The sequence below is a fragment of the Python bivittatus genome, unplaced genomic scaffold (assembly GCF_059951505.1).
Source record: "Python bivittatus isolate LINGU-HERP-01145 unplaced genomic scaffold, Pbiv_v1 ctg000350_np1212, whole genome shotgun sequence".
Lineage (NCBI taxonomy): Eukaryota > Metazoa > Chordata > Lepidosauria > Squamata > Pythonidae > Python > Python bivittatus.
In genome coordinates, this window is record NW_028277074.1 from 26,864,992 (window position 1) to 26,891,359 (window position 26,368).

Consider the following 26,368-nt stretch of genomic DNA (forward strand, 5'->3'; position numbering starts at 1 on the left):
TTTTTGCTTCTTTCATCATACATTGTTCCCAGCAGACCACATACTACTTACGAGCTTTCTTCCAGCATTTGACCATCTTAATATTCATCCATTTTCCCATCTTTAAAAACCATTTTGCTAAGGTACACAAGGTGGTACTTGTTCTACTACTTTTTCACCATATATGTATAACGTGCAATTGTTCATTCCATTTTCACAAACACAATTACTTAGGTGTTTAACACATTAATTTCAGATCCATCTGCCTTGCTGAATCATATGATCCATCTAATGTTCAGTACAAATCATTCAGATTCTCAACCAGCATAGCATAATCTGCATACAAAGGTACACCAACATTTGTGTCCCAAACCAACAGAACTCTAGTATCACCACAGGTATTCCTTTTATATTTTTCCATTAACCCATTACATAATAAAAATCATACATTTTTATCTTACTTACTGTTCAGTGCAGAGCCATTTCTGATTATTTATTCTCACAAGCTTACTTCCATTATAAATTGCCATTGTTGCATTCAGCAATCCGTCTTCAACTCCATATTTAAGCAAAACATCTCATAGCTGAAGCTTATTCATGTTAGCTAGATTAACAGACAAGTAATCCTTTCTTAAATTCACACATTCCTTAGTGACTTGAAGGAATTCACACATTCCTTTTTGAAGAACAAAAATCTGTTGTGCTCATCCTCTAGCTGGCATAATGCTACACTACACTTCCCAAGCTTTGTTCATTATCACTCCTGTACCCTTTCAGTCAGAATCTATCAAACTTGTTCCCAAGTTTACATAACAAACTAATTCCCCTGTAGTTTTTGCATTAATTCTTGGTACAAATTCCTCTGCATTGTCTCTGTCTTTTACAAATCTTAACTATTCCTTGCTCTTTAACTACATTCTTTTCCTCTACATTATGAAATATCTTCATGCCTTTTTTACAGCATTCATTGTCTTACATGGCTTTTTTCCCTCATCCACAATCTGTTTAACTTCATCCACTAAGCATCATTTTCCTTACTTTTTATTAGCATAGCTCCATACAATTCTGTGGCATTTTATATTTCTCCCACTCCTTTCCAAGCAACTTCCTGTAATGGACAGAGGAATAACCTTGAAGAATAGGAGGAAGACTCACAACCAAGACAATGGTCAGTTGAAAGAAATCTGAGTCCAGGCCAGACTTGTAACCTGAGTAAGCATCTCAGACAAGATCCTCCCTAGTTCTCGTGAAGATAAAGGGAGGGAGGGTGAAAGCACATTCAGAGTTGCAAGATTCTGTTACTTTAATTTTATAATAAAAGTAGTATTAGCATGCACAACTTTGGTTTCTTAGACTGGCCTACCTTGAAGAGCTGATACTTCCTCTTTCCCTCCATCTACTTTCCATTAATTTTTGGGGAAAGTACTTTGTTTTCTAATACTTTTTCAAAGGACTTGTACTTTCTCTTCCCACAGCCAATCGACTTCCACTCTCACTTCTTTTCTTTTCATCCTTGTCTAATTTTCCCAAGGGTCCACCCTAGGTACTACCAAAAAAATTGGGGTATCTGACACTGAGATGCTTTCATCATCTTGTATCCTTCATTAATTATTTCAGTGTTTCATTATAAACAATCAAATCAATTTTTTAAAATTGCGATTTAGATTGCTGTTTTTGCCATATGTGTATGTGAATAGACTTAGTGAGATTGCATATTCAAAAGAAGCCACTTTTTCTAAGTAGATACCAGTAACCATTCTCAATTATTCTTGGGTTTCTGGATGGCTCAGCTACTTTTTACGTATTGACTTGTATGTTTCCATTCATTCATGTCACCTAACAGAATAACTAGGGTACAGGCATTAGTCATACTAGTTTACAGCCTTAGTCATATTGCATGCCACATGGATGTGACCTACTAACAGTACGGATAGTCCCTGTCACTTTTGGCACATTCTGACCAATATACCACAAATGTGACCAAGGCCTAGTTTTACCCCATATATGCTCACACTATTGAAGCTAGGGTCTCTAATATAGAGACTATCCTGGAAGCCAATGTACTATGTCCATAGAAACCCAGTACATTTGTAATCTGTATTGTTTTCTTTGTATTAATTCTGTGGGAAAGAATTATGAATGGAAGACTGAGGAAGATCATCACCAAACCTTGCTTCAGCTAGCCTTCTCCTCCTTTTTACCCTGCTACCTCACAACCATGAAGTGCTCTGATAAGTTCCCCAAGAGAGAGGAAAAGAGGCAGAGGAAATAATGAAATCTTCCTTATTTCCACCTCAAATAAGGATATTACTATAAACATTTTTTGGGAGGATCTCAAAATTTGTAATTTTTGCTGCATTGTTGAAATAATATTTTCATATGTTTCCAAAATAAAGTACTGAATACCAAAACTCAATTTGAATTAAAACTTTGGATTTTTTTCTGTAATTAAGCACAATATCGACATTGGGATGAAGATAGCAATTGGTTCTATGAAACTGATGCTTTGATTAACAGAACATCTGGTAACTATTTGCTTAGGTATAATTGTATTTGTTGCTGAAGATAGAGAACAGCAGCAGTATCAACAAAACTGTTTACTGGAGGAGCCAGATGGTGTTCAGTACTCTCGGAAATCATCAACAGAGAAGCTGGAAACAGGCAATGGAGCAAACAGTGGTAGGTTTTTCATTATGGTAGTTTTATTATTAGTCTGCTTAAATATTCTATCATCACTCATTTTGCACTGAAATGCTTATTTTGTATGCCAAGCCAAATTCTCTTTAAATAATGCATTCTGCCTGATTCTAAGACAGGTATCTCTTTGTTGTTTAGAGAACATGTTTTTTCAATTTATAATCGGACTGTGGCTTTTCCCAGTGCTACAAAACTATAGCATAAATATTTTTTCATTGAGAATATATTGAATTCCAGGATAAATTTCAAAGTTTATTCAGATATTAACTAAAATGTTTATGTGGTCCATATATACAAGTATAAATCGGCATTATGGTACAAGTGAAAATCTGGTAATGTTTCTTTGTCAGTAGATATGGTAAGAATATTAACCACTTTGTTCTTTTGCAATTTTAATATTGATTATCAGTTTTTATTGTTTGAGTTTAACACTTATGCAAAGAATATAATAAGTTAGACACATGGCTCATAACTAATATACTTTGCAAAAATGTGCACAGTATACTGCTGTCAGTATCTTCTATATCAGAAGTATAAATAATATAGTGGCCTTCCAGCACCCTTTTTGTAGCCTCCAGAGGGCCACTATTTTTCACATTAGTTTTTTGTTATTGTGCCTAGGGGTTGGGGTGCTTTGAAACCTGAGCTTCCCCCAAATTGGGCCAATTTCTCCTGTTTTGAGAGATTTTAAGGATCAAAAGACACAATTTTACTCCTTAAACCTCCAACTCAAAAAAAAAAAAAAAACTAGAAAAATCTTACGCCCTCAGTTCCACTTACATCAGTTTATTTCTTTAAAAATTATTGAAACATATAGTATTTAATAAACTATTTTAAATAAAAAAAGAAGATGGTAAAAAGGAGAAAGCATAAAACCAAAAAATAAGTTTTGAAACATATATAAATACATGTAAATACATTTGTAATCTTAGGCAGAAACATTACATTTTAAACATATGCAATATTCCTATCCAAATATATTTGTATACATTGAAGTAATATATTAGGAATTGCTTTGCTGATATAATTAACACATTGAGACAAAATGTGAATAAACATATTTAAAGTTTTGTTCAAGATTCTTTGCTGATTGTTAATTTTTCAGTGAATGTTCTGGCTCGCATCTTTAAATATAATTAATCCAAAGAAATATGAACTTAGTGCTTCTATACAGCTAACTATAAAACTTAGTGCTTCTAACTATACAGCTAACTATAAAATTGAATTAAATTCTTTTGCTGCATCATTTTATGTCCCAAAACATGAACACTAAAATTACATTAGTATTCATTATTAAAAACTAACTTCTTGAAGCATTTTCAACCAAACTGATTAGTTAAAAATGGCCTTTACCACCAGGCGTGTACATATCACATATTGTGACAATAGTACTGATTTGTAGAGCTGCTTTCCAACATCTTTCCTGTCTCCAAAGGGCCAACATCTCTGGCATACCACTAAATAAATAAGTAAATAAATAAATAAAGTTATAAAACTAGTAAAACAACTACAAGTTAATATTTTTCCTATGATTGCATGATAGAGCCTCCCATGTGCTCATGTTAGGAGTCTTGGGATAATCCTGAGCCACATTCTAATCTTAAATAGAAGAAGAATCATTAGTTGCCAAAAGAACCTTTATTTGATACACTTGAGGCAACTCTAGAAATTGTAGGAAATATACCCTCAAAACCATATAGTCCTGCTTATTTTGCCTCCTAAAAACCTGATGTGATTGTTTTTTCTCTTTCTAATGTCTCCCAGTGTTCTATCCTGATTCTTTCTAGTAGTCTGAAATGGAAAATATGTTTTATTTTGACTTTGGGACAAAACAGCCCAAATTGTAACACTCCATCAAGATCTTCTGAGTTGTCTGTCTCCTAATAGGACAAAACTCAGAATGAACTGAATGCTCCATAACGAACAAAACTCAAAACCATCAACATCTAATTAGCCATGCAAGAATATGTGAGGCGAATGGGGTGGGTGGGTCGTATAGTGGTTAAATAGTGAGTTGCAAGGAATGAATGTTAAGAGAAGCAAAAACGATTATCTATAAGAGCATCCTTCTATTCACCTTTTTGTTTGGAAGTGAGAGTTGGGTATGTCAGAAGAATTATAAAAGTACATTGAATAGAGTGGTCATGGGAAACTTAATAAGTGTGCGTGTGAAAAAGAAGAAATAATATGGACAGTAATGGATGCATGCAGAATGAATGTGGACTGAATATAATAGTGAGTGATCAATATGAAGGAAGTATGTTAAAGTTATTTGGTTGTATAGAAAGAACGAGTAAGGATCAAGTGGCAAAACATATACGAAGGAAAAGTGAATGGGTTGAGAGGAAGGGAAACATGTTGTTGAATAGAGTTAATGACATCCTCAAAAGAAAGAGGTGAAAAGTTTAATAATGCATGGATGTGGAACAAGGATAGTTTGTAGGGACAGAAAAGAATGGAGAGATATAATAGTGGCAGTGGGGTAAATTAAATTTAGGTAGATTTCCTTTTCCCTTATCTTTTTTTCTTTTTTTCTTTTTCTGCGCTTTGCATACCCTGAAAAGGAATAGCATAAGTGTATATGAAAGATATATTGGGAACTAGACTTTTCAAGGGCAGGAATGCTGAAACATCAGTAAACAACTGCCATCTAGCATGGAGCATGTGAGGCTTCATAGCATGAAAACCACAGTTCTCCAGACATGCACTTCTTCAGCACTTGGATTGATTTGGCATAAAACTGTTCCTCAGCCAGATTAGAATCTTTATTGTGGACAGTAATGAAGCTTTTACACAATAGTTAATTGCCTACCACAGAGCAAATAAGTGTGTGTGTGTGTGTGTGTGTGTGAGAGAGAGAGAGAGAGAGAGAGAGAGAGAGAGTGTTAAAACTCTAGCTTTTTCTTCCCAAACTTCCAAGATAACATTGACTTGGTGAGTCTCTTGATGGCCTTGGAAGGCTGGTGATAAATGTTCTTTCTAGCCTGGAAACCACTGGTTCCTCTTTTGCCAGTTTCAGCTGTTGCAAGCATGGGAAGTGGAAAACAAGATTTCCATTAAGCCATTGAAAGGGTGGGAGAAAAATGTGCTGAAGTTAAACTAAAAATATGTAAGATGTGGCAGTAGTTTTGACTACAAGGCAATCAGCTGTTGGACATGGCTTAAGTTATAGTATTACAATCAAAATTCATTATTTGCTGTGTCATGTCAATTTTCTGTGAAGCTTCAGTAAAAGATAGCCTGACAGTATGCATATAAATCAGTTATATAAATCAAATAAATAAGTAAATGTGTGTGTCTGTGTATGTGTGTGTGTGTGTGTGTTAAAAGGTATTTCATTGTCTAAGGCATCCAGTGTACATCACTCAGATGGCATATGGACTGTGAACCTCAGCACATATCACTTAGTGGCACAGTGGCTGAGATCTCCAACCTATATTCCAGTGTTCATCATTTAGTTAATATAGTGACTGGTTCCAAGTCTAAGCCAGGTGAGCTGGTGTCTGAGAGATAGCACCATGTTGGTAATGGTCTGGAAGATGTGGTGTAAGTCTAGTCCTCGATCACTCTCTAGTGAGAGGTCAAAATAACTTAGCAGGGAATGTTGAAGAAGATGAGTTGTTTCCACCAAGTCATCATCCAAGCAAGAATCATGTGTGTCATCACATCATCTGTCTAGAGAACAACCTCTCCTTTAGAATATTGGTTACTGGGCAAAAGACATGGGCAACTGTTGAACTGTCTGAAAGAGTCTGGCTATCCAAAAGAGGAAGATCTGTTTACTTGCCTTCCTTTGGCTCAGAAGCACAAAATGTCCAGTGAAACATGTAACTGAAATTTGTCATGTAAGGAAATATGTGAAAAATTCAATTTTCAAACTATTTTGGTTCAAACCTTTTAAGCATCAATCAGCATTTTTTAAATAGGTTAATTGGCATTTAAATAATAACAAAATTTACTCCCATAAGCCTAAGAAAATAAATCTATCAACTCATTCTGCTCCTTGGCATGTATTTGAAACAGTCAGAATACTCCAAAAGCAGTTATGTAATTTAAATGTTAAAGTTTGTGAAGGTTTTCTATACGTGAAATGCTTGAATAAGCCTTCAGCTGAGACTCAGGACTGTCTTTCTTTCTTTCTTTCTTTCTTTCTTTCTTTCTTTCTTTCTTTCTTTCTTTCTTTCTTTCTTCCTTCCTTCCTTCCTTCCTTCCTTCCTTCCTTCCTTCCTTCCTTCCTTCCTTCCTTCCTTCCTTCCTTCCTCCCTCCCTCCCTCCCTCCCTCCCTTTCTTTCTTTCTTTCTTTCTTTCTTTCTTTCTTTCTTTCTTTCTTTCTTTCTTTCTTTCTTTCTTTCTTTCTTTCTCAGAATACAAGTCAGCATGCTGCAAAGTGTGGTTCTCCTTGGAGATACATAGTATGCCAGCACAACCAGAAAAAACTCTAGATGTTGAATGTGCCGTTTTGGTAAGTCAGCTTTCATTAATAATGCTAGAAAGCAGTTGTCTATTTCATATGGTGAACTGTGATTTTACTGATGAGGCGGGATGCATGTTTTCTGACTTATAGGCATCTTCTAAATTCAGAGAGAAATCTAATTGCAGCTGTGTTTTATGGCGTGAAAAGAAAAAGAAAGAAAAGGTGTTCTGCATTTTTTTATTATACAGTTTAAACCTTGTATAACATCATCTTTGAGGATGGGCTTTTCTTAAACCACATCACCTAAGACTATAGATTAGTTTATTGTAGTCTGAAGCTTCTTTATGCTTATCCTGGGATAATTCTGTAAAATGTTATATTTTCTAATCCAGCATGCACTGTTCTAAGATAGGAGTACAGTGAATGTTACTTTTTTTAAGTAAGAAACCATAGGATTGTGTGCACTATCCATCCATTCATCCATCCTTCAGTCTGTTGCTCTTCTTTAATCCTCAACCAACATACCTACTGGCTATTCTGTTTGGCAAATTATTGGGGTTGAAATCCAAAATATACAGAGAACACCTGATTTGAGATGGCTGCTCTACAGTTGTTGTGTATAATGTTACTGTTTCTGGATACATTGGGCTTACTTTCTCTTATATAGTATATGATTCTGTGCTGTTCCCCAATAGTTTTTTTTCCCCTGAAATAAATTTCAGAAACGAGGTAAGAAGTTTTGTGCCATAATTATAAGATAGAGGGATTAGCACAGAAGTTTCACATGTAAGAAATGTCTTCTTATCATAAAAACATGTCAGGCTCAGGAAAATTCAGATCTTGCTGCTATTTTATGAAAAGTATAGAAACAGTGATAAGAAAATGTTAATGAGAATAATATCAAAGGAGAACTGATGGTTATTGTCAGAGGGTAGGAAAAGGAACAGGAACTTCCCAGACATGGGCATGCAGTTCTTCTCTACTTAGAGTGATAATTAATACATACATTGTAGGAAGAGAGCTATGTTACTCTATAGCAGCAAAAAATCAGAAGGAATAAGGTTTTGTGAGCTGCAGCTCAGGTAAGATGCCTTTCAATAAAATGTTTTAGTTGGAAAAGGTGCTACCAGGCTCCTCCTGATTATTCAGTATACGTGATGGCCTTATTTAACAAACCATGCATATGCAGTTCAATTTCAAAAATAACTTTTTACAGTGTCTTAGCTGTCCACTTCCTCCCTCACACAACTTCTTTCTGGGCTTTCACGTTCAGGCTTGCTTCTGTCCTGGAGAGGAGAACAGGAAGAGGAAAAAACAACTCTTTTCTGAGCTTCTTGGATTCTAGCACCTTTGTTAAGCTGGTTGTTCTCCACAAAATGCAGTCCTTTCCACCAGTCAGTTTGCTTAGCAGATCTCTCTCCTCTGCTGGATCTCCAACTGCAGATTCCTCTTCCTTGATACACACAGTACCAGTCCATGCTCATAGAACAGCTCCTGGAATAACTAGCAACTTCTTCCATTTCTTAATACTTCTATCTTTTTGATATATACAGTTATAAGGCAGATGTGCCTGTGTCCAGGTGTTTTAATTTGGCACAAAACATATTGATACCTACATAACAAGGAGCCTAACTTTGGCTCACAGGAAAAAATGAACAAACCAATTTTTAACCTTGAGACCATTGCTTCATCACAGGTCTATCAGGGAAACTCACCCTGTTAAACCCTCCCCCCCACCTTCCTTAAGATAGAGCTTGAGGGATCAATTTGAGCACTGATGATACAGTAAGTATTATTAAACTGTTTCTGAGTGGAAGGGGCAAATTACTCCATTCTTCTTAGATGATTCCTGTTGAACTCTGGGTCAAGGGACAGGTATTCCAGGATAAGATTCAAAGCAGCACTACCCTCATAAATGTTGAGGCTGTGGCAGTCTTCTGTTATGACTGGGTAGTAGAACCATCACTCAAAGCATGGTAATGGGAGTATTTCCTCCCATTTTATATTCCAGAAGGAACTGAGGAGAGAATGGTTTGGGATGAGTAGGTTGAACTTCAAGTCTGAGGGATGCTCACAGTCCTAGGAAAATTGACATATGTTAGAGCATTGATCTTATAAATATATATTCAGTGCCAGGGAAGGCAAGGATTAGCAGATTATAGATACATTGTAAAATATAAATTACTAAGAGTCATTTTGTGATATGAAGTAAGACGCTTCACAAAGTTAAACTGAATTCTGATATTAAGGGAAATCACTTGCAATCCACTTTAAGTGACTTAAATTTAATTTGATTCTAAAATGTTAAAAAAGGGAGTGTTCTGTATCTTTGCAATATTCCTCCAAATCACATTATGTCTGTCTGTCTGTCTGTCTATGAATAGAGGGAAGAAAAAAAAGAAAGAAATTTCTAAATCAGGAAAGAGGTTGGTGATGATAGAAAACTAATGAATCCTTTAGAGATATCCCAGGATTAGTGGGATTATGCTTAAATTTTGAAGGGGGGAAAAAAGGACACCCATGATAGTATATAATACTTTCTGTCTTTTATTTTTTTTTTGTCCTGGGTTTATCTTTGTTCCTGGATAGTCAGCTTGGTTTTCTATCTAGGATTCCTCAGAATTCTTTGAGAAAATCTTGCCCAAGCAATAATAAGCTTTTTAAAAGCTTGAACACTCTAAATGGTTCTTTACTCTCTTACATTCCGAATAATTGTCAGGCTCCCTGAACTGAACTCAGCAGATACTTAACATGTCATGGCTAGATAAAAATCTTAACTGCATTTTAGACTGAAATCATTTTAAACAATTGATTTCTCTGTAATAACATGAGAGTGCAGTCCTTACAGCTGCCATAGTTTAAATCTGGTGCTTCTTTTTCCTGCCTTTCCTATAACTTAACAGTTTTTTTTTTTCTTTCAATTTTCGGTTGTGAAGTTAGGCAAATGATGATTGTTGACATAGCTGACATGATAAATTCTGGCTGTATGTGGCTCCTAAGCCACCATTTGGGCACTCCTGGTTCAAAATAATAATTGTTCCTGGGAAATATATATATTATACATGTACATACTATTCACTGTATAGTTCAATGTATAGTTATTTATGAAAAAGAATTGCTCAGTGTGCCATATATATATACACACATCCAGATTTTTAATTTGCTTTATGCTTTCTCTGTTCTTTAAATATAAAATATAAAAATGGTCTATTGATTTCTCACTCTGAATACCTAATCTCAGTTTTTAAATTCATTCAGAAGAAGCTTGCTTTAAACAGTAGCAGAAACAAGCCTATAAAACTTGTTTTTTTTCTGTATTAGATTGCTCTGAAATTCAACAACTAATTTACTGAAGGAGATGTTGAAACTGCTAAGTTTTTTCCCCACTGGTATCAATATGCAGTAACTCTTGGTAACTGAACCAAATGAGACTTATTTGACTTTGGGACAGTTACATTAAATGCATCATAAGACTCAAAACAAATTATGATCATGAAAATAAGGATTTGGTTTTTTTAAAAAATAATTGTGTTTGCTCAGTAGGAGTTCTTAAAATGAGGGAAACATTAACAGCTTGATTATATAACAGATATCCTGTCTTAAGCAGATTTTGACATACAATACTATTTTTTGAAAAGTCACTTGTGTTTTAACACCTTTCTATGTATTAATACGATGTCAATTAGTGTAGTAGTATTAAATATCCATTGCAGCATAATGTAGGTGCTCTTGAATAACATTCACTGAAATTTCTGATTATAGAAGGGGTAGAGAATAGGACAGAGCATCCTGACATCCTGAACAGAGATGGATTATGATGATGCCCTTTCACCCATGTTTTTTTTTAACCTTGATCTCTTTCTGTAATTGAAAGGGGTGTAATCTAAATAGACTCTTAGATTAAGATCAGTGTTTGGAATATTGGATAAAAGGCTTTGCGATGTCTGTAAGTGCTTATATGGAAATATCTAATCCATGCAAGCCCATTTGTACGTTTTGTTTATTTCTCAGTATGCTTCTGTAGTTTGCTATCATGATTCCATCTTAAAATGTTAATGAAGAGCCACAAAATTTAAAAGCACAATTTAAAAAAAAAAAAAACTTAGGTAGTTAAGGAAAACAAAAGCTAAGTGTTTATGAATATTTATATAAACTCAGAGTAATGTTGAGCAGGATTCCATGGAAGCTAATCGTAAAATGGAGATCAAGATAGTTCCTAAAAAAAATGAGATACTAAAAAAAGAATTTCAGACAATTCCAATGAGAACAAAAACAAACAAACAATAAAATTCTGCAAACAGTAAAAGAGTAAAAAGAGAAAGAGAGAGAAGTCACAGTTCTGGAAACGGTTTCAGAAAAACATGTTTAGAAAGTGGAATTTTACAGTACATTCCCGCTAGCAAAGCTGAAGGTCAGGCATTAAATCACACCAACATCCAAGCTCTTTGTTTGTTCACCTTTATGAGTTCATAAAGATAGCATGGAAGATAGTCAGATGTCAAGTTTAAGTCTCCTTGGAGTTCAATATATCATATACAGTACTTTAAGAGGTTGTTTAACCAATCACAGCACAGACCCATTAGCATGAAGATTTTCAGCCAAATATCACCACTTGTCAAATAAAACACTATTCTGTAGGCTTAGAGGAGCCAAATCTTTTGGGGATTTTTTTTTTTTTAAGTAAATGGGGCTATACCCTCATCTTGATCATACTTGCCTCTAAATGTAATAATGCATTTGATACCTATTGGGCTGGGGATAGTGCTGAATGATAGCTCTTAGGAATTTTAGTTGCGCACGTGTGCGCGTGCGTGCACACACACACACACACACACATTTTTCTACAGCCACTACTGTGGATTTCCAGCTTCAAATCTATTTAGGTCTAGTACTACCTGGCTGACCTTTCCCATTCCTTTCCAATCTCTCACAAGTCTGTCTGAAGGTAACCTATGCTTTCATTCACTTCTACCCATCTTATTGTTGGAGCCTGATAGTATCTTATTTGTTATTTTATCAATCAGTGTCTCCTATCAGAGTTGCAGCATCCCACCTCTCCTACCAACTGTCTCTTCTGTTAGAGATGGGTCAGAACACATTTGGCGACCATTGGAAAAAGAATATTTTATTATGGAAAGGTATACAAATTAAACTTGCTTCTTACCCAAATAAGGACATGAATTCTTATTTGCTGAACTTCTAAATCTTATCTCTCTATATATTTCTAGGGGTTTGTTCTTCATCATATTATAACTTAGCTTATATTTTACCATAACTTATCTTGGCTTTCTATTGTCCTGTGCTTGATTCTTTATTCTGTTCATACGGATGCATAAAAACTTAGAAACTTAGTTTCTATTGTATTGCATTATTTCCTTATAATTCTGATTTCTACTGTGTTCTGATTTTTATCTTACATTACAATGTGAAGCACTGTTCTTTTCTTCTATACCTTCAGGAAGAAAATCGTCTTCCTGGAATTTTCTCCATTATTATAATTTTATTTTTATTATTAGGCTTTAGCTTCTTTTAATCATTATCCTGTATACTTACTGATGGATTTTCTGCCTCCTGCTCCCCCAACCTTGAGTCACTTGCTGTTCCCAATTGAACCTCTTTCCAAGTGTTTGGTAATGTGGGTAATCTGTTTCCATTAGCTCCTCCAGACTTCTCTTTTAAGGTTATCATTTCACTGGAACAACTGTCACCCATCTTCCCCCACTGAAGTGTCATTTTCCCTCTTAGCCTTAATACTTCACCCAGTGCCCTTTAAGAAGTGTTTTTCTTATTGCAAATGCCTGACTGTCTACCAGCACTGTAGCTTCTTCTCAGCTTGTTTACACCCAGCCACTGGAACAGTGTCCTTGTTGGCTTTCTTGGATCCCCCTTAGCTGCTTCTCAGCCGCTTCTTGAGAGATTTTAGGATCTGGGCTCCTCGAAGCTGCCACCACCTTGACTAGTCCTGCATGGGGTGAGGGAGGGAGGGAAGGAAAACAGAAGACTGTCTTCTTCTCCAACCCTCGTCTTCTCCAAGTTCATCCTGTCTGGGACTTTTAGGACTGCAGTTTACCATATTGCTTATTACTGCTGCTAAACTCCCATCATGCTCCCACATGCATACCTCTCTGTCATCCTGAGGTTACTGTTTGCACCCTTTGGTGCTCCCTACAACTCTTCTGGCCCATATCCATGCATGCACACTTGATGCTTTTCTTCTCTCATATAAAAGTAGCTGCTGTTTTTGGTCATTAAGCCTACCTGGATGGTGTTCCTGGGCTACATCATGGGAAGGATGCTATCGTTGCTGGTGGATACTATTATGCTTGTGATACTTTTGTTTCTTCTGGGTTGTCCTATGCTCTGGGGCCCATTCCTGGAACAGGAGACTCTACTCATGTTGAGTCATGCCTTGGTCACCTCCTGAATGGATTACTGTAATATGCTCTTCCTTGAAGAGCATCTGGAAGTTGCAACTGGTGCAAAATGCAGCTTTGTGGGCAATTATGGGTACTCCCCAATCAGCACATGTGACACCTCTGCTTCACAAGTTGCGTTGGTTGTCACTATGCTTTCGGGTTCAATTCAAGGTGTTGGTAGTGACCTATAAAGCCCTACATGGCACAGGACCTGGTTTTTGAGGGACTGCCTCTCCCCAGTTATATCTACCTGTCCCATCAGATTTATCAGGAAAGGCATGCTGTGGGTCACATCCATTAAGGAGTGTCATCTGATGGACCCAGGAAGATTCCCTTTTCTGTTGTGGTGCCTGCCCTTTGGAACATCATCTCCCCTGGAGATAAGATTGGCCCCGACCCTACTGTCCTTTCAGAAAGCTCTGAAGGTGTGGCTTTGCCATCAGGCTTGGGGATCTGTTTGTGATGTGAAATGTGTTCAATGGTTATGTTATTATTATGGTTTTTAAGATGATTTTTAAGATGGTTTTATATGTTTTTTTAATTTGTATTTTATTGTTTTTGTTGATTTTTTTTAATGTTGTGAGCCACCCAGAATCACTTATGTGGGATAGGCAGCTATACTAACTAACTAACTAACTAAATAAATAAATAAATAAGGCTAGATATATGGCATTCTTTAGCTTAGAAAAAAGATGGCTGACCAAAGATATAATTAAAGTGAATACAATTATGCATGGCATGTAGAGAAAGTGAGCATGGAGAAGTTTTACTCCTTCAAAATATTAAGACCAGGGGTCATCAGATGAAGCTAACTAAAGGAAATTTAGAACAGGAGAAATAAGCACTTTTTTTGCACAGTGATGGATGTAAAAATGGTGTGGGTCTTTGATCATACTGCCATCTTGATTTTTCTTGATATCCCCCGTGGATGCCCCTGGGCAGATTTGTACAGAAAAATTTTTGATCCCAGCCAAAAACCAGCACTTTGAATTGACCTGGAAACAAATAAAAATAATTTTATTTAAAAACAATGTTTTATAACATATAATCTAGAAAGCAATATGGCATCTGCATTTTGCACTAAAGTACCTTCTATACATTCTTCAAGCCTAAGAAGAATTACCTAAAAGCTGGGTAATTATGAGATCAGTTACAGTAGGCAGGTCTGTCTGTCTCCTGTAGGAAGAACTGCATCTTGAAGCTGTGTAAGACACCCTTAGCTGCAGATGTACAACTTGAAGCAGTCGGGCTCCAGAACAATCTGTTTTTCATATAAACTGTTCTGTATTTAATGAGATACAGTCAATAAACAGACCTGGGAGATGCATACTGTATAGAGAATTTCAGTACTGTTTCAAATAAACATTATTTTCCTGTCATCTCACTAAGGTTTGAAAACTTCTGTCTCTCTTAGGATAATGTTGTCATTGGAATTCCAGTAACTAATCCCACAACTGAAGTTCTGCCATTAGATATAGAATTAATAGATGCTACTATACTTAGTGGTGAAAACAAGCTTGTTCTTGAACCAAAAGAAATATTACATTATGAAGTAAAGTATTCTCCAGCTACCACTGGCAATATGGATGGAAGGTATGTTCTGCTATTGTAGTTAATATATCTTATACATTTCTTGTCATTAAATGTTTTTAATTTACCTTTATCTGCTCTTTACTTCGAACCTTCAAATTACTAAAACTAGCTTGTTGCTGAGTGCAACTGTCTTATGAATGAATGGCTTTTAGATTACTTCAGTACTTGGATGTTTGTCTTTTTAATGTTGTCTATTCTATTATGAATATTACTATTTGAGACACAGCCTTCAGACTGATGGCTTTTTTCCTTGAAATACACTTCTGGTGATGAAAGACTTTTGTTCACACTTTTTCTGAACTTAAAAATGTATTTCAGTCAACTAAAAACAAGATCGATTTTTAAAAAATGGAAAGATTATGTTGATTACAATTACATCTGATTACAATAGAAGGCTGAGCCTCAGCCCTCCCAGTCAGAAAATATATTTTGTTCCAAATGCTACTTACTTTCTCTGGTAACCTATCTTGTGCTACTGAGAGGCTGTGCCATCTGGCCTCCAGAGGAACCAGCCTCAACAAAGCCAATGGAAGAAGCACAGTGGAAAAAGCAGTGATTCCTTTCTTCTGCCTTCACCACTGATCTTCCTCTAGCTTCTGTTCTGTTAGACTGATGTCTGTGATATGAGTTTTCATATCTGATGTAGGCTTAGAAAAAAAATAGGTACTTTGAATGTGTTAATAATCTATTTCAGATTGTCTCCGTGTAATAAACTGGTGTTTAGTGACAGCTCACCTATAAATTAATCAGCCTAAATTGGGGGGGGGGTGAAATTTCCAAGAAAATTTATTTAAGGAGATATTGTTTGAATTATTTGCATTCTTTTTATGTATTTATTTATTTATGTTTCAAATTTGTTACTGCCTATCTCCCTGCAGAGCAACTCTGGGCACTAGATTTTTACCACTAAATATCATTACATGTTATAGATTCTGGGATTGTAGTTTTAGATAAATAATGGGAAAGAATAAAAGAAGCAGAATTTGTAGAATTCTCCTAAAAAAACCATGAATTTATTTTGCAGCCTCAGTGTATCTCTGGTGCTTTTTTAAAAATGAAAATAGTTTTACCGTATTTTTCCCCATGTAATAAGACGCCCCCATGTACAAGACGACCCCCACTTTTCCAACCCAAAATTAAGAAATCAATATTTTAAAGGTACTGCAGAACACATTTTTATTTAGTAATTAGGTAACATTTACCTGATACACTTGGTGGGAGGAGGTCCAAACCGTCTCTCTGCAGCTCTATTTCCATGCTGTTTTGCATAACTGATTACATTCAGTCACGAGTGAAACTGCCGATAGCTTGTCTCTGCAAACAGACTTCCTCCAATTGGTTTGTTCAGCATCAGCTGATGTCAGTTACATAAGGCTCGTGATTGGAGGAAGTCCGTTTGCAGACTCAAGCTATTTCACTCGTGATTGGAGGCTAACAATAGGAGGAAGCCTGTTTGCAGACACAAAGTATGGGCAGTTTTGCAACCGCGCGGTTCTCTCCTCGGCTGACTTCCTTGAATAAGATGCCCTTCAATTTTTAGCGTAAGGATTTTAGAAAAAAGTATCGTCTTATAGTTGGAAAAATATGGTAATTCTACAATAGTTTAAGAAGGAATGTACCATGCACTGAAATGTTACTCACTTCTCTGTGTTCTTTGTGGATTAGATTCTTTTCTGCAGTCTAGCCCTTTTAGTTTTATTTATAATAGACAATGTTTTTTTTATTTCTAAGACTCTTTTTAGCTAAAATTCCTTGTATGTACCTTTTTATTTATTTTAATCCTACCAGTTTAGCCTGCAGATATACTGTGTGGGTATATGCCTCATGATTTGCTTTGTGCTAGTTAATGATTGAGGAGGAGGAGGAGGAGAAGGAGGGGGAGGAGGAGGAGAAGGAGGTGATGATGATAATAATGATAATGGCGTTGTTGATGATGATCTGGGCAGCCTCTAAATAGGAAGGTTTTGGTTCCCAGCAGAGTCATAGCTGAGCATTTTAGTGTATTACTTCTATTTTGCAGAAACAATGGAAATCTTATACACTTTTAAGTATTAATACATTTACTATGACTTAACCACTGATGCTGAGACAAAATTATTTTGCTATAAATATTTTCAAGGCAATCTAATCTGTGATTAGATGTAAGGAAATTAATTGAGGTATAACCGAAAAATCCATTTTGCTGACCCCCTTTATCATCTTCCTTTCTTTTCCAATTTGTTGCTGGCTTGGTATAACAAAATAATCTTACTCACAGATTTATAACTCTCATTTTAGTGTTATATTTACATCAGAGAAGTTAGGAGAGTTTTGGTATGCATTGAAACTGAAGGGACAAAAGCCTCATCCAACAAGATTGCCTGAAGCAGAGTGTGAACTTGGAAAGTAAGTAATCCTACATTTAACTTGATTCATGGGTTCAGTTATGTAACTAGAACAAAATATTGTCATTTTCTAAATTGTTTTTTAGACTTTGATATCCAGACCATTAACCATTAGTTCAGCTCTTCATAGACCTGACAGAAAACTACAGACAATGCTCAGCTAGATTAGAATTTTTACTGCAGACAAAAATGAAGCTTCAGCACAACAGTTCATTGCCTATTGTAAAGATGTCCCTGAGACCTATATATTTGTTCTCCAGAGATTAAAAGTCTAGGTTTCTCCTGCCCATCCTTCCATATTAGCAGCTATTTGATGGATCATTTTGTGGCCTTGGGCATTTGAGATGTGTTTAAATAATAATCCTCTTTAGCCTTTGTATTACTGATTCTTGCCTCACCACCCTTACAGTTTCACTCATTAATCTAGCTTGGTTCAAGGTCTCAGGAAGAGAATGGCCTTGCCAGCTAGCACAGAATAAGAGGTTGCTTAGTTATTTAGTCCTACAATTTAGGTTATATGAGATTATTCAGGAGGGAGAAGGTGAATTCTCTGATAAATCCTCAAGCAGGATTCCATGTTAGTGGTGACAGTGGCACCACTATTGGGGGGTGAGGTGGGGTGAGGAGATGAAGCAATGGGAGGAATTCCCCTGTGGAATCAAAGTGTGACGACCAAAGAGACTTTTGACTCCTTGAGAGATTACTACATAAGATGTGATATTCAGACAGCACTCCTTAGCCAGTTGTAACCAAATAAGTGCAAGAATACCATATTCCACCCATGAGAATTTATTTGAAATGGTTAAAGCAGTTTTTCTAAAGTATCCTGTCCCTATGTAGCACCCTCTTGCTTTGTTGGGACTGCTTTGGCTTTGCTGGCTGGGAATTTTGGAATTTGCACTATATTTTTAGAGAGATTTCAGCTGGGAAAGGCTGTTCCAAAGACTGCATCTGTTATGCACACACACTTCAGAGTTGCAAATTATTAAGAAGTAAATAGAGATTATTAAGCAGTGTACAGTTATTAAACAGTGTACTAATTTAAATAAAACCCTGCATCTTCCATTTCAAAACTCACTGAGGGCTTTTAAACCTTTTCTCCTTTAAAAACTATTAGTTTGAACCAGTGTACCTAATTTATATTTCATCTAAAAATTAATCTGTAATATCTTTTTCATCATAAATGCAAAGGCTATCCAAAATGAAATTGGTAGTTAAAACATCCGGGAAAAACCTAGCATGCAATTCTGGGAAAAATCTAGCATGCAATCAAATGCTATTTGGAGGAGTTAATGAATTATAAGTTGCTCTTGGCAATTATTTGTATTGAAAGGAAATGCAGTTATTATCATTTATGGTTTGATTATTATTAATTTTTGCCTGGTTTTTCTGAAGACAGACCTTTATAGAGTGTAGGTGTGCATATAACCTATTTCTTGCTGTAAAATATTTCTAAAAGGTTCTGTAATTGATGTGTAGCTAGCATGACCTATATCATGTCTTGAAAAGACAACTAAATTGATCCTAAAGCTGTTAAGTTTCATTTCTGAAAGCAATGTTACTGCAGTAGATGTTTTAGATGTTTTAATATATTATGAGTGCTGTGTTAATTCTATTAGTGTCTATTACTGTTTTTTAAGTATGGTCATAATTCTTTCTTGAAGAGAGGGAATTGACAGAATGCTTGTTTTTCTTTGACTGGAGTTTCTGTCAATTCATAATGACAAAATATGTGAAATGTTTGCCAAAGGAGTAGAATCAGCATTAGCATTGGTAAAAAAATAATGAACAGCGTGAAGATATTTCCTTGAATAACTTTTCAGAGAAGGGAAAGTGCTATTTAAATAAAATACCCAGCAGCAAGATCAGAATTACTCAAGTATTTTATAATGATTAAGTAACTGGATTTTTTGTGGTGCTTTGTTACAGATGGGTCCGTCAGTATATTCCTCTGGTTAATCCTACATATGAAATTCTGGAACTGAATTTTGTGAACAGCAATCCAGGCCATTTTTCAGTGGAGATTGACCCCAAAGCTCAGGTACATTTTACTGATAAACATTTTGTATTTATGAGAATGTTTCATATGAGACATTTTTCTTTAAGAATGTAGATATTACTGACATTTCCTGTTTTATTGCTTGGGGGGGGGACTCTTTATAATTCAGTTAAATAGAAAATAAAATGGGATTTCAGGAACTTTTACAGTAATAATTGTCTGGCCAAAATTTCAATAAAGTATTTAGTTTACAGTGAGCAGTTAAGACAGAAGCCCAAGAATGATATAGGAATTAGAATAATCAAAAATATCTTAGTGGAGCAAAGAAGAAATAATGCAATATAATGTGAAAGCCAACACAACTATTTTGAGGAAAAAAAATACTAGGGTAGATAATTGATATTAATTATTGATGTTTTAATGTATAGGATTCCTTTATGCCATAAAGTATATTTGAATTGAGTTTAAATCCTGGTGATGTCATAGACACGTTCATATTGTTGTCGTGGCAACAATATGCAATGGTTTGTTGTTGTCTTCTCTGAGGATTTGTTTTCAAATGCACAGTCTAGTATTTCCTAGTGGTCTCCCATCCAGGTATTAACTAGGCCTGACCTGCTTAGTTGTTTGTGATCAGCTGAAGTTAGCAAGATGGTGCAGCACTCCGTTTTGCCACAGTGAATTGTGGATAGCAGGTTCTGGAATTGGGAGACAATGAACTCACATACAAGATAAAAGCAAAGTATGATTTATTGAAGAAACCTAAGGAAATGACAGAAATATTTTAAAAGAATATGTTGAAGTGTTTTCCAGAATTGATAAAACTCCTCAACATGTCAGTATAAGAGAACTGCATGTTTCTTGCCCATTTTTGCAACAATGAGTCTTTGCAAAGCCAGAAAATCTACTGAATCTCTGAATTTTTCCAAAGCAGTTGAAGCCACCTAATTAGATTTAGTGCTTCAAAATAGTTAGCCTGAATCTCCTTTGAATCAAATCACTCCTTTGAATCTTTTCATAGCTTATATAAAAACAGCTCCAGTAAATCAGCATTACGTAGCTCATTCATTCTGTGCTGGTTTCTGGAGCTTGTTTCCTTGAGATGAATAGCTCATCTAAGAAATATAACCTCCCTTCCAGTGGGATTTTTTAGACAGTGGTGAAATATATGCTTTGTACTAGGAAGATACTAGTTTGAATCCTTAGCATCTCCAGTTTTACGCAGATCTCAAGGACAAAAGCTGCCTTGTAAGTTGTTGCCTGTAGTAGCTTATGCTGTTCTTGATAAATCAGTAGTCTGATTCAGTATAAATTAGTTCTGAAATTATTTGATTTAGGTTATAACAAATTATATATGTTTATTCCAGCTTCAGGAAAGGAAAACCTGAATGAGAGGCCTAAGAAGTTTTATTAATTGTCAGACAGCTGGGCGGCTGGGTTGGGTTATATTCATCACCAAACTAGACAAAGTCTATTGCCAAAAATATTACCATCTACAACAATGGAAACTAAATTTTCAATTAAATGTTGTTGCCTATCTATAAATGTTTCTTGAATTTCTTAAAGTTCGTACTATGTTTTGCATATCTGAAGCAAAATAAGCTTGTTTTGTTCGTTATTTTATTAAAAGTTTTAAAAAATAAGATAAAAACTAATATAAACTAATAAAAAGTAAGAAAGAAAAATGAAAAAGAAAGAAATCAAAGAAAAAACTAAAAGTGCAAGAAAGGAAAAAAAAGTAAAAGAAAAATAGAAAAGAAAGAAAAAAGATACAAAGAAGTGGCTTCCGATCTTCTTTACAGCAGTTATAAGTACAATTTATACATTTACCTCTTTCTCTAAAGCTGTAATGCGTCTTTCTTCTTTCTATAATCTAACCTGTCTAATCATCAAAACCATAAATCATAAGTTCATATTTTCTATTTTGTGCAAAAAGTCCATGAGGGGTTTTCAGTCAGCAATAAATGTAGATATTGTCTTTTCTCTAATCAAAGAACTGAATCTGGCCATCTCAGTGAGTTCCATTATCTTCACCAACCATACCAATGTAGGGATTGCCGAGTCTTTCCATCTTTATGCGTACAATAATCTCACTGCAGTTATCATATACAAAAACAAAATTCCATAACTTTTTCCTAACTGTTTGTCCATCAATCCCAAAAGAAAGACCTCTGGCCTCAATTGTATATTAATCATTAAAATCCTCTGAACCAGTGTATGTATTTGAATCCAAAATTTTCTAGCTTGTTTACACGTCTGCCAAGCTTGATAAAATGTCACTTCTTATTGGTCACATTTCCAACGTGAATTTGAAGTGCCTTTATACATTCTAGACAATTTCTCTGGTGACATATATCAACAGTACATCATTTTGTAAAAATTCTCTTTAATATTATGACATAATGTAAATTTCAATCCTTTCAACCACGTATTTTCCCACTGTTCCATCTGTATATTATAACCAAAATTTTTAGTCCACTTTATCATACATTCTTCCACTTGTTCTTCTCCTGTTTCAAATTTCAACAGAAGTTTATACATTTTAACAACTGCATGTTCGTTTGTATATTTCAAACTCAGTCTTACAGTGTTCAGAACCATAAACTCTTTTGTCTGTTTTACACCTTTCTAACTGTAAATAAGAAATAAGAAAGCCATTGGCAACTATGTTTATCTCTACATACTATTCAAAAGAGACAGATGACCAGAAGATCACCTCACCAGCAATCATCACCCAGATAAGCAGAGGTTACCAATAGGCACACAATCAAGTAGTGAACATATGCTAATCAAGGAACTATCAGAGGAGCAAAACAAAACCCCCACCCACACCAGCACTGGCAAGGCATGCCACAGTATATAAGTAGAGAGCAAACCCCATCCCATTTTAGCACTGAAGATGTTACCTAGCCGGGTAATGAAACGTTTGCAAGAAAAGAACCAAGCTCAGAGAACCCCAAGGACTCCATAGTTCAACCCTGAGCTACACATATTCGGCTTTATTAGTGCCAGATTATCTAGTTCTCTTTCCAGTTCCCTGTCCATAACTTCTGTCTTACTCTCCAAAATTTCTACTTTGTCATTAATTTGTTTTACAACTCCAGACACTTGTTTTACAGAGCTTTCCATCTTCTCGACTTCTTCTTTCATCTCCTCTTTCATCTTTACAAGTTTTTGATCCATTCTTTTTTCAAAAGCTGTCAATTTAGTATCAAGTGATTCCACTAACTCATTGCCCAGTTCCTCAAACATTTTCTGAAGTAAATCTGGTGTAATTCCTCTGTGTGCAGGTTGCTCTAGTGATCCTCTCCTCTGCTATTTTGGCCTCTTTTCTGGTGGTTGCCATTGTAATATTCTAATCCAAAAGTGAAAGTAACTGAATTACAAAGGAAAGAGTAAAAGGCAAACTCCCCCCCTTTTTTTGTTTTGTTTTCCTGTGCCCTTAATACTTTCATCTCAAATGGTAATCCGTAATTATAATCAACATCACAGTCTGGCTCGTATTACCTTTATCTTTTGTTTTGTAAATTCCACCAATTGTCTTCACTCTTTAATGGTAAAGAAAAAACATTCCCACAAAGGTCCAGTTCATTTGCCTATTTTAATTCCAATTTATTCAAGAGCACTTTCATTTCCCAAAAAAATAATATATAAAAAAAACTATCCCCTTTATCCGTTTTAAACTTTCTTACATACACTCCTTGTTAGGCTTTTTGCCAAAAGTTTTTAAATGTTTAAAACCTTTTTTTTCCTTTTTAGTCCAGAAAGAATGTTGACTCACCAAGTGGAATTCTCTTATCTTGCTGCTCAGAAAATCTCCCTTTAGCTCTAAATTAATTACGTCTAAAAATATTTAAGAAAGTGAGGCATGTGTGAACCTTATGTCTACTTGGCTGCATCACATCTGTGAGCTTGACTGAAATCTCTCAACTCCCAGCTGCTCAACTCACAAGTTGACTGCAAAAACCTCAGTTCCTGCAGTCTTCTCATGAGGAGCAGCTGTCCAGAGTGCAAGTGGGTGATCTCAGGATCTCTCTTTTATCTGGAAAGACAGCGCTGGCCAAAATTCAATGTCTAGCTGCTGATCTCTGCTGCAATATCACCTCCACTCCTTCAGTCTACCACTGATCCTCACCCAGAAGCTGCAAAATAAGCTTATTTGTGTCTGTTAACTTGATTGCATTTTAAAAATATTTTTGCTTACATCAGCATATTTTTGTTATCGTTGTAATGTAGAGGAATAATATTGATTTTTCAGAATTTAAGAAAAAGACATTTTATATATTACATATTTTACTACTATAATCAAACTGAGTAAATAAGCTAAAGTATACACTGTGTTTGCAGTATTATTTTAAAATGTTTTTTAATGTTTAAAAATTTTTAAAAAGCAGAAGCTGGATATATTCTGCTATGAGTAATTTCAAATAATATCAGTATTTCCATCTTCTACACTATTATTAGTGTAATGCAGATAGATGTTTGGAAGTGTTTTAATAGGTTCATACATATTACAGAGAGATCATTAGCAAAGAAATTGATTACACTAATAATAATTAATGTTTTCTAGTAGCCAGCATGCAAACTGTCCAGGCAGTTTAATGTAGACTTTCCACTTGCAGCTTTTCTAATTCATTACTAGTTGCTAAAATGCCACTGCTGTTCATGGCACATTATCTGTAAAGGCACATTACAAATGGATTGCCTAAACTTGTAAAAGTGTTCAGTCTGAAGTATATCAGTCTTTGACATTGAATATGTGCATTTTAATCACTATTACTTCTCTCTCTCTCTTTAAATATTTTGCCTTTGGGGATTTTCAGTTACCAGCCAACAGCCACTCTGTTTCAAGAAAAAAGTGGAAAGGGTCTTTGCACTAAATTGTATGACATCTTTCCTTATTGAGCATTCATTATAGTGTGTATGCATCATTATATAGCGGTCCTTTTAGAAAAGGTGCTATTTTTAAGTACTGATCTTACTCTCATCTTTAGGTGTCCTCCTTTGATAATTTCTTTGAAAGCACTTAGAGGTATATTTTATATATCACAGAAATAAACCTGTGGTTATATATAGTTAACTATAACATGGTATGTTGCTGAGTGTCACAGATATTTGAAATTATTCTTTTAATTCTTTTTAATTGCTTTCTAAGGTGGCACAGAATAGATTTAATGGCTTTCCAAGGTGAGACAGAATAGATTCTGACATTTTTAGGCTCTTTCTATAGCCTCAATTTATAACATTCTGAAACTCTTCTCCCTGAGAAGTTTGTAACCTGAACTTTGTTTCTTGATCATAGCTGAGAATGACCAAGATCAGCTAAGAAAAATTTACAAACAAGAAGCAAAGTAATTTGTTTACAAATTACAAAGTAAACAAAATAATTTGTCCAGCTAACTCATTAATAGAAATAATGAAATTTTCATATGAACACATATTTGTGTTCTATTTCTTTTTCAGTTTAATCATTTTACAATGTTTAGTCATATTACTGTAGGAAAAGGCTTTAAAAAAATACTGAGCATGAGATCCAAAGCATATAGAAGTAGATAAAATTCAATAATATTCCATGCATAATCAAGATGTGAGCAGTGCCAGTTTCTCTAACTGCTGAAAAAAGATAGATAGTAAGATATAATTGGCCATAAACCAATTTTATTTCATTAATTTCCAAGTAGTATTATTTTATACTTATTTTGAAACTATAAACAACTGGATCTCAATAAGAAAAAGCAATGTAAAATATTTTTTTGTGTGTGTCATCATCTGTTCAGTAGAGATTATAATTGAAACATGCAATTTGATTAGAGTGCCTAACTTTTAAATGCTACCGTATATGTTTGGGGAAGATATTATTATAAATTGAGACCTGCTACAGCACCAATTTTATCAGAAACTTAATACTATAGATTATTAAATAGGTACATATGTTCCAGATGTCAAAAACTGAATCATAACCAATAACCAATCTATACAATATTAAATAATATATGAGACTAAAGGCATACAAGGCAAATAATAAGCAGTTGACAATATATGAGGAATGTAGTACCAAAATATTTAAGGCTAGAATTCACAGTAATCAAATAAGCAGTAAATAATCTATGCAGAATTTCATAGAATCATAGAATCAGAGGATTGGAAGGGACCTTGAAGATCTTCTAGTCAACTCCCTGCCCACGGCAGGAGTCCACATACAATCTTGGACAAATGGTTGTCCAATCATCCAGAATTTAATATATTAAGTTCAGTAAGAGAAAGGCAAGAAGTTCAGACAGTAACACATTCAGTTCAGCAAAAGAAACATGAAGCAAGAATTCAGAGTGTGTCATAGGAAATGGGAAAGTTTCAAGAAATGATTCAGTGTTCAGCTATACAAGAAGGCATAAAACATACAGAATCTAACCATAACAAAGCAAACAAGAATTTTTGAAGATTCCTGCCTGAACTTCATGCATTAATGTAGAGAACAAGAGAAATTTATAAAATAGGGTTCTCTCTCTCTCACACACACACTCTTTCTCTCAGTCACTCACTCACTCACTCACACACACACACATGCTAAAAGAGAACACTTTTTGCACAAGCACAACTTCACTTGAGAATGGAGAATAAAATAGAAATAATCCTACTGGACTGAAGAGGAAGTGGAGCCTGCAAAGAGAGAGGAAAGGAATCACTTTTTCTCTGGAAAGGGCATATTTGTTACCGGAATTTCAGTACCCAGCAAATGAACAAGAGCAGTTGAAGGCACCCCCCTTTTCATCAAACTAAGATCCTTTTTCCAAGTAGATCTACCTCCCAGATTCCTTCTCGCACATGTGATTATCAGTTTTACTGAAGAAGGGAAATGTCTGCATTCAGTGTTTTTTATGTGTCAGCT

The 26,368-nt window shown here is 35.1% G+C and overlaps 1 protein-coding gene across 1 annotated transcript in view; it reads left to right on the forward strand.

Annotated features, from left to right (window-relative positions):
* CFAP47 (cilia and flagella associated protein 47) overlaps positions 1-26,368 on the forward strand; it is a 212,668-nt gene that overhangs the window by 127,412 nt on the left and 58,888 nt on the right. The window contains exons 50-54 of the mRNA XM_088144456.1: positions 2,521-2,658; positions 7,041-7,138; positions 14,921-15,099; positions 17,377-17,484; positions 19,413-19,524. Of these exons, the coding sequence (XP_088000582.1) occupies positions 2,521-2,658; positions 7,041-7,138; positions 14,921-15,099; positions 17,377-17,484; positions 19,413-19,524 (635 nt within the window). The remainder of the gene's footprint in view (positions 1-2,520; positions 2,659-7,040; positions 7,139-14,920; positions 15,100-17,376; positions 17,485-19,412; positions 19,525-26,368) is intronic.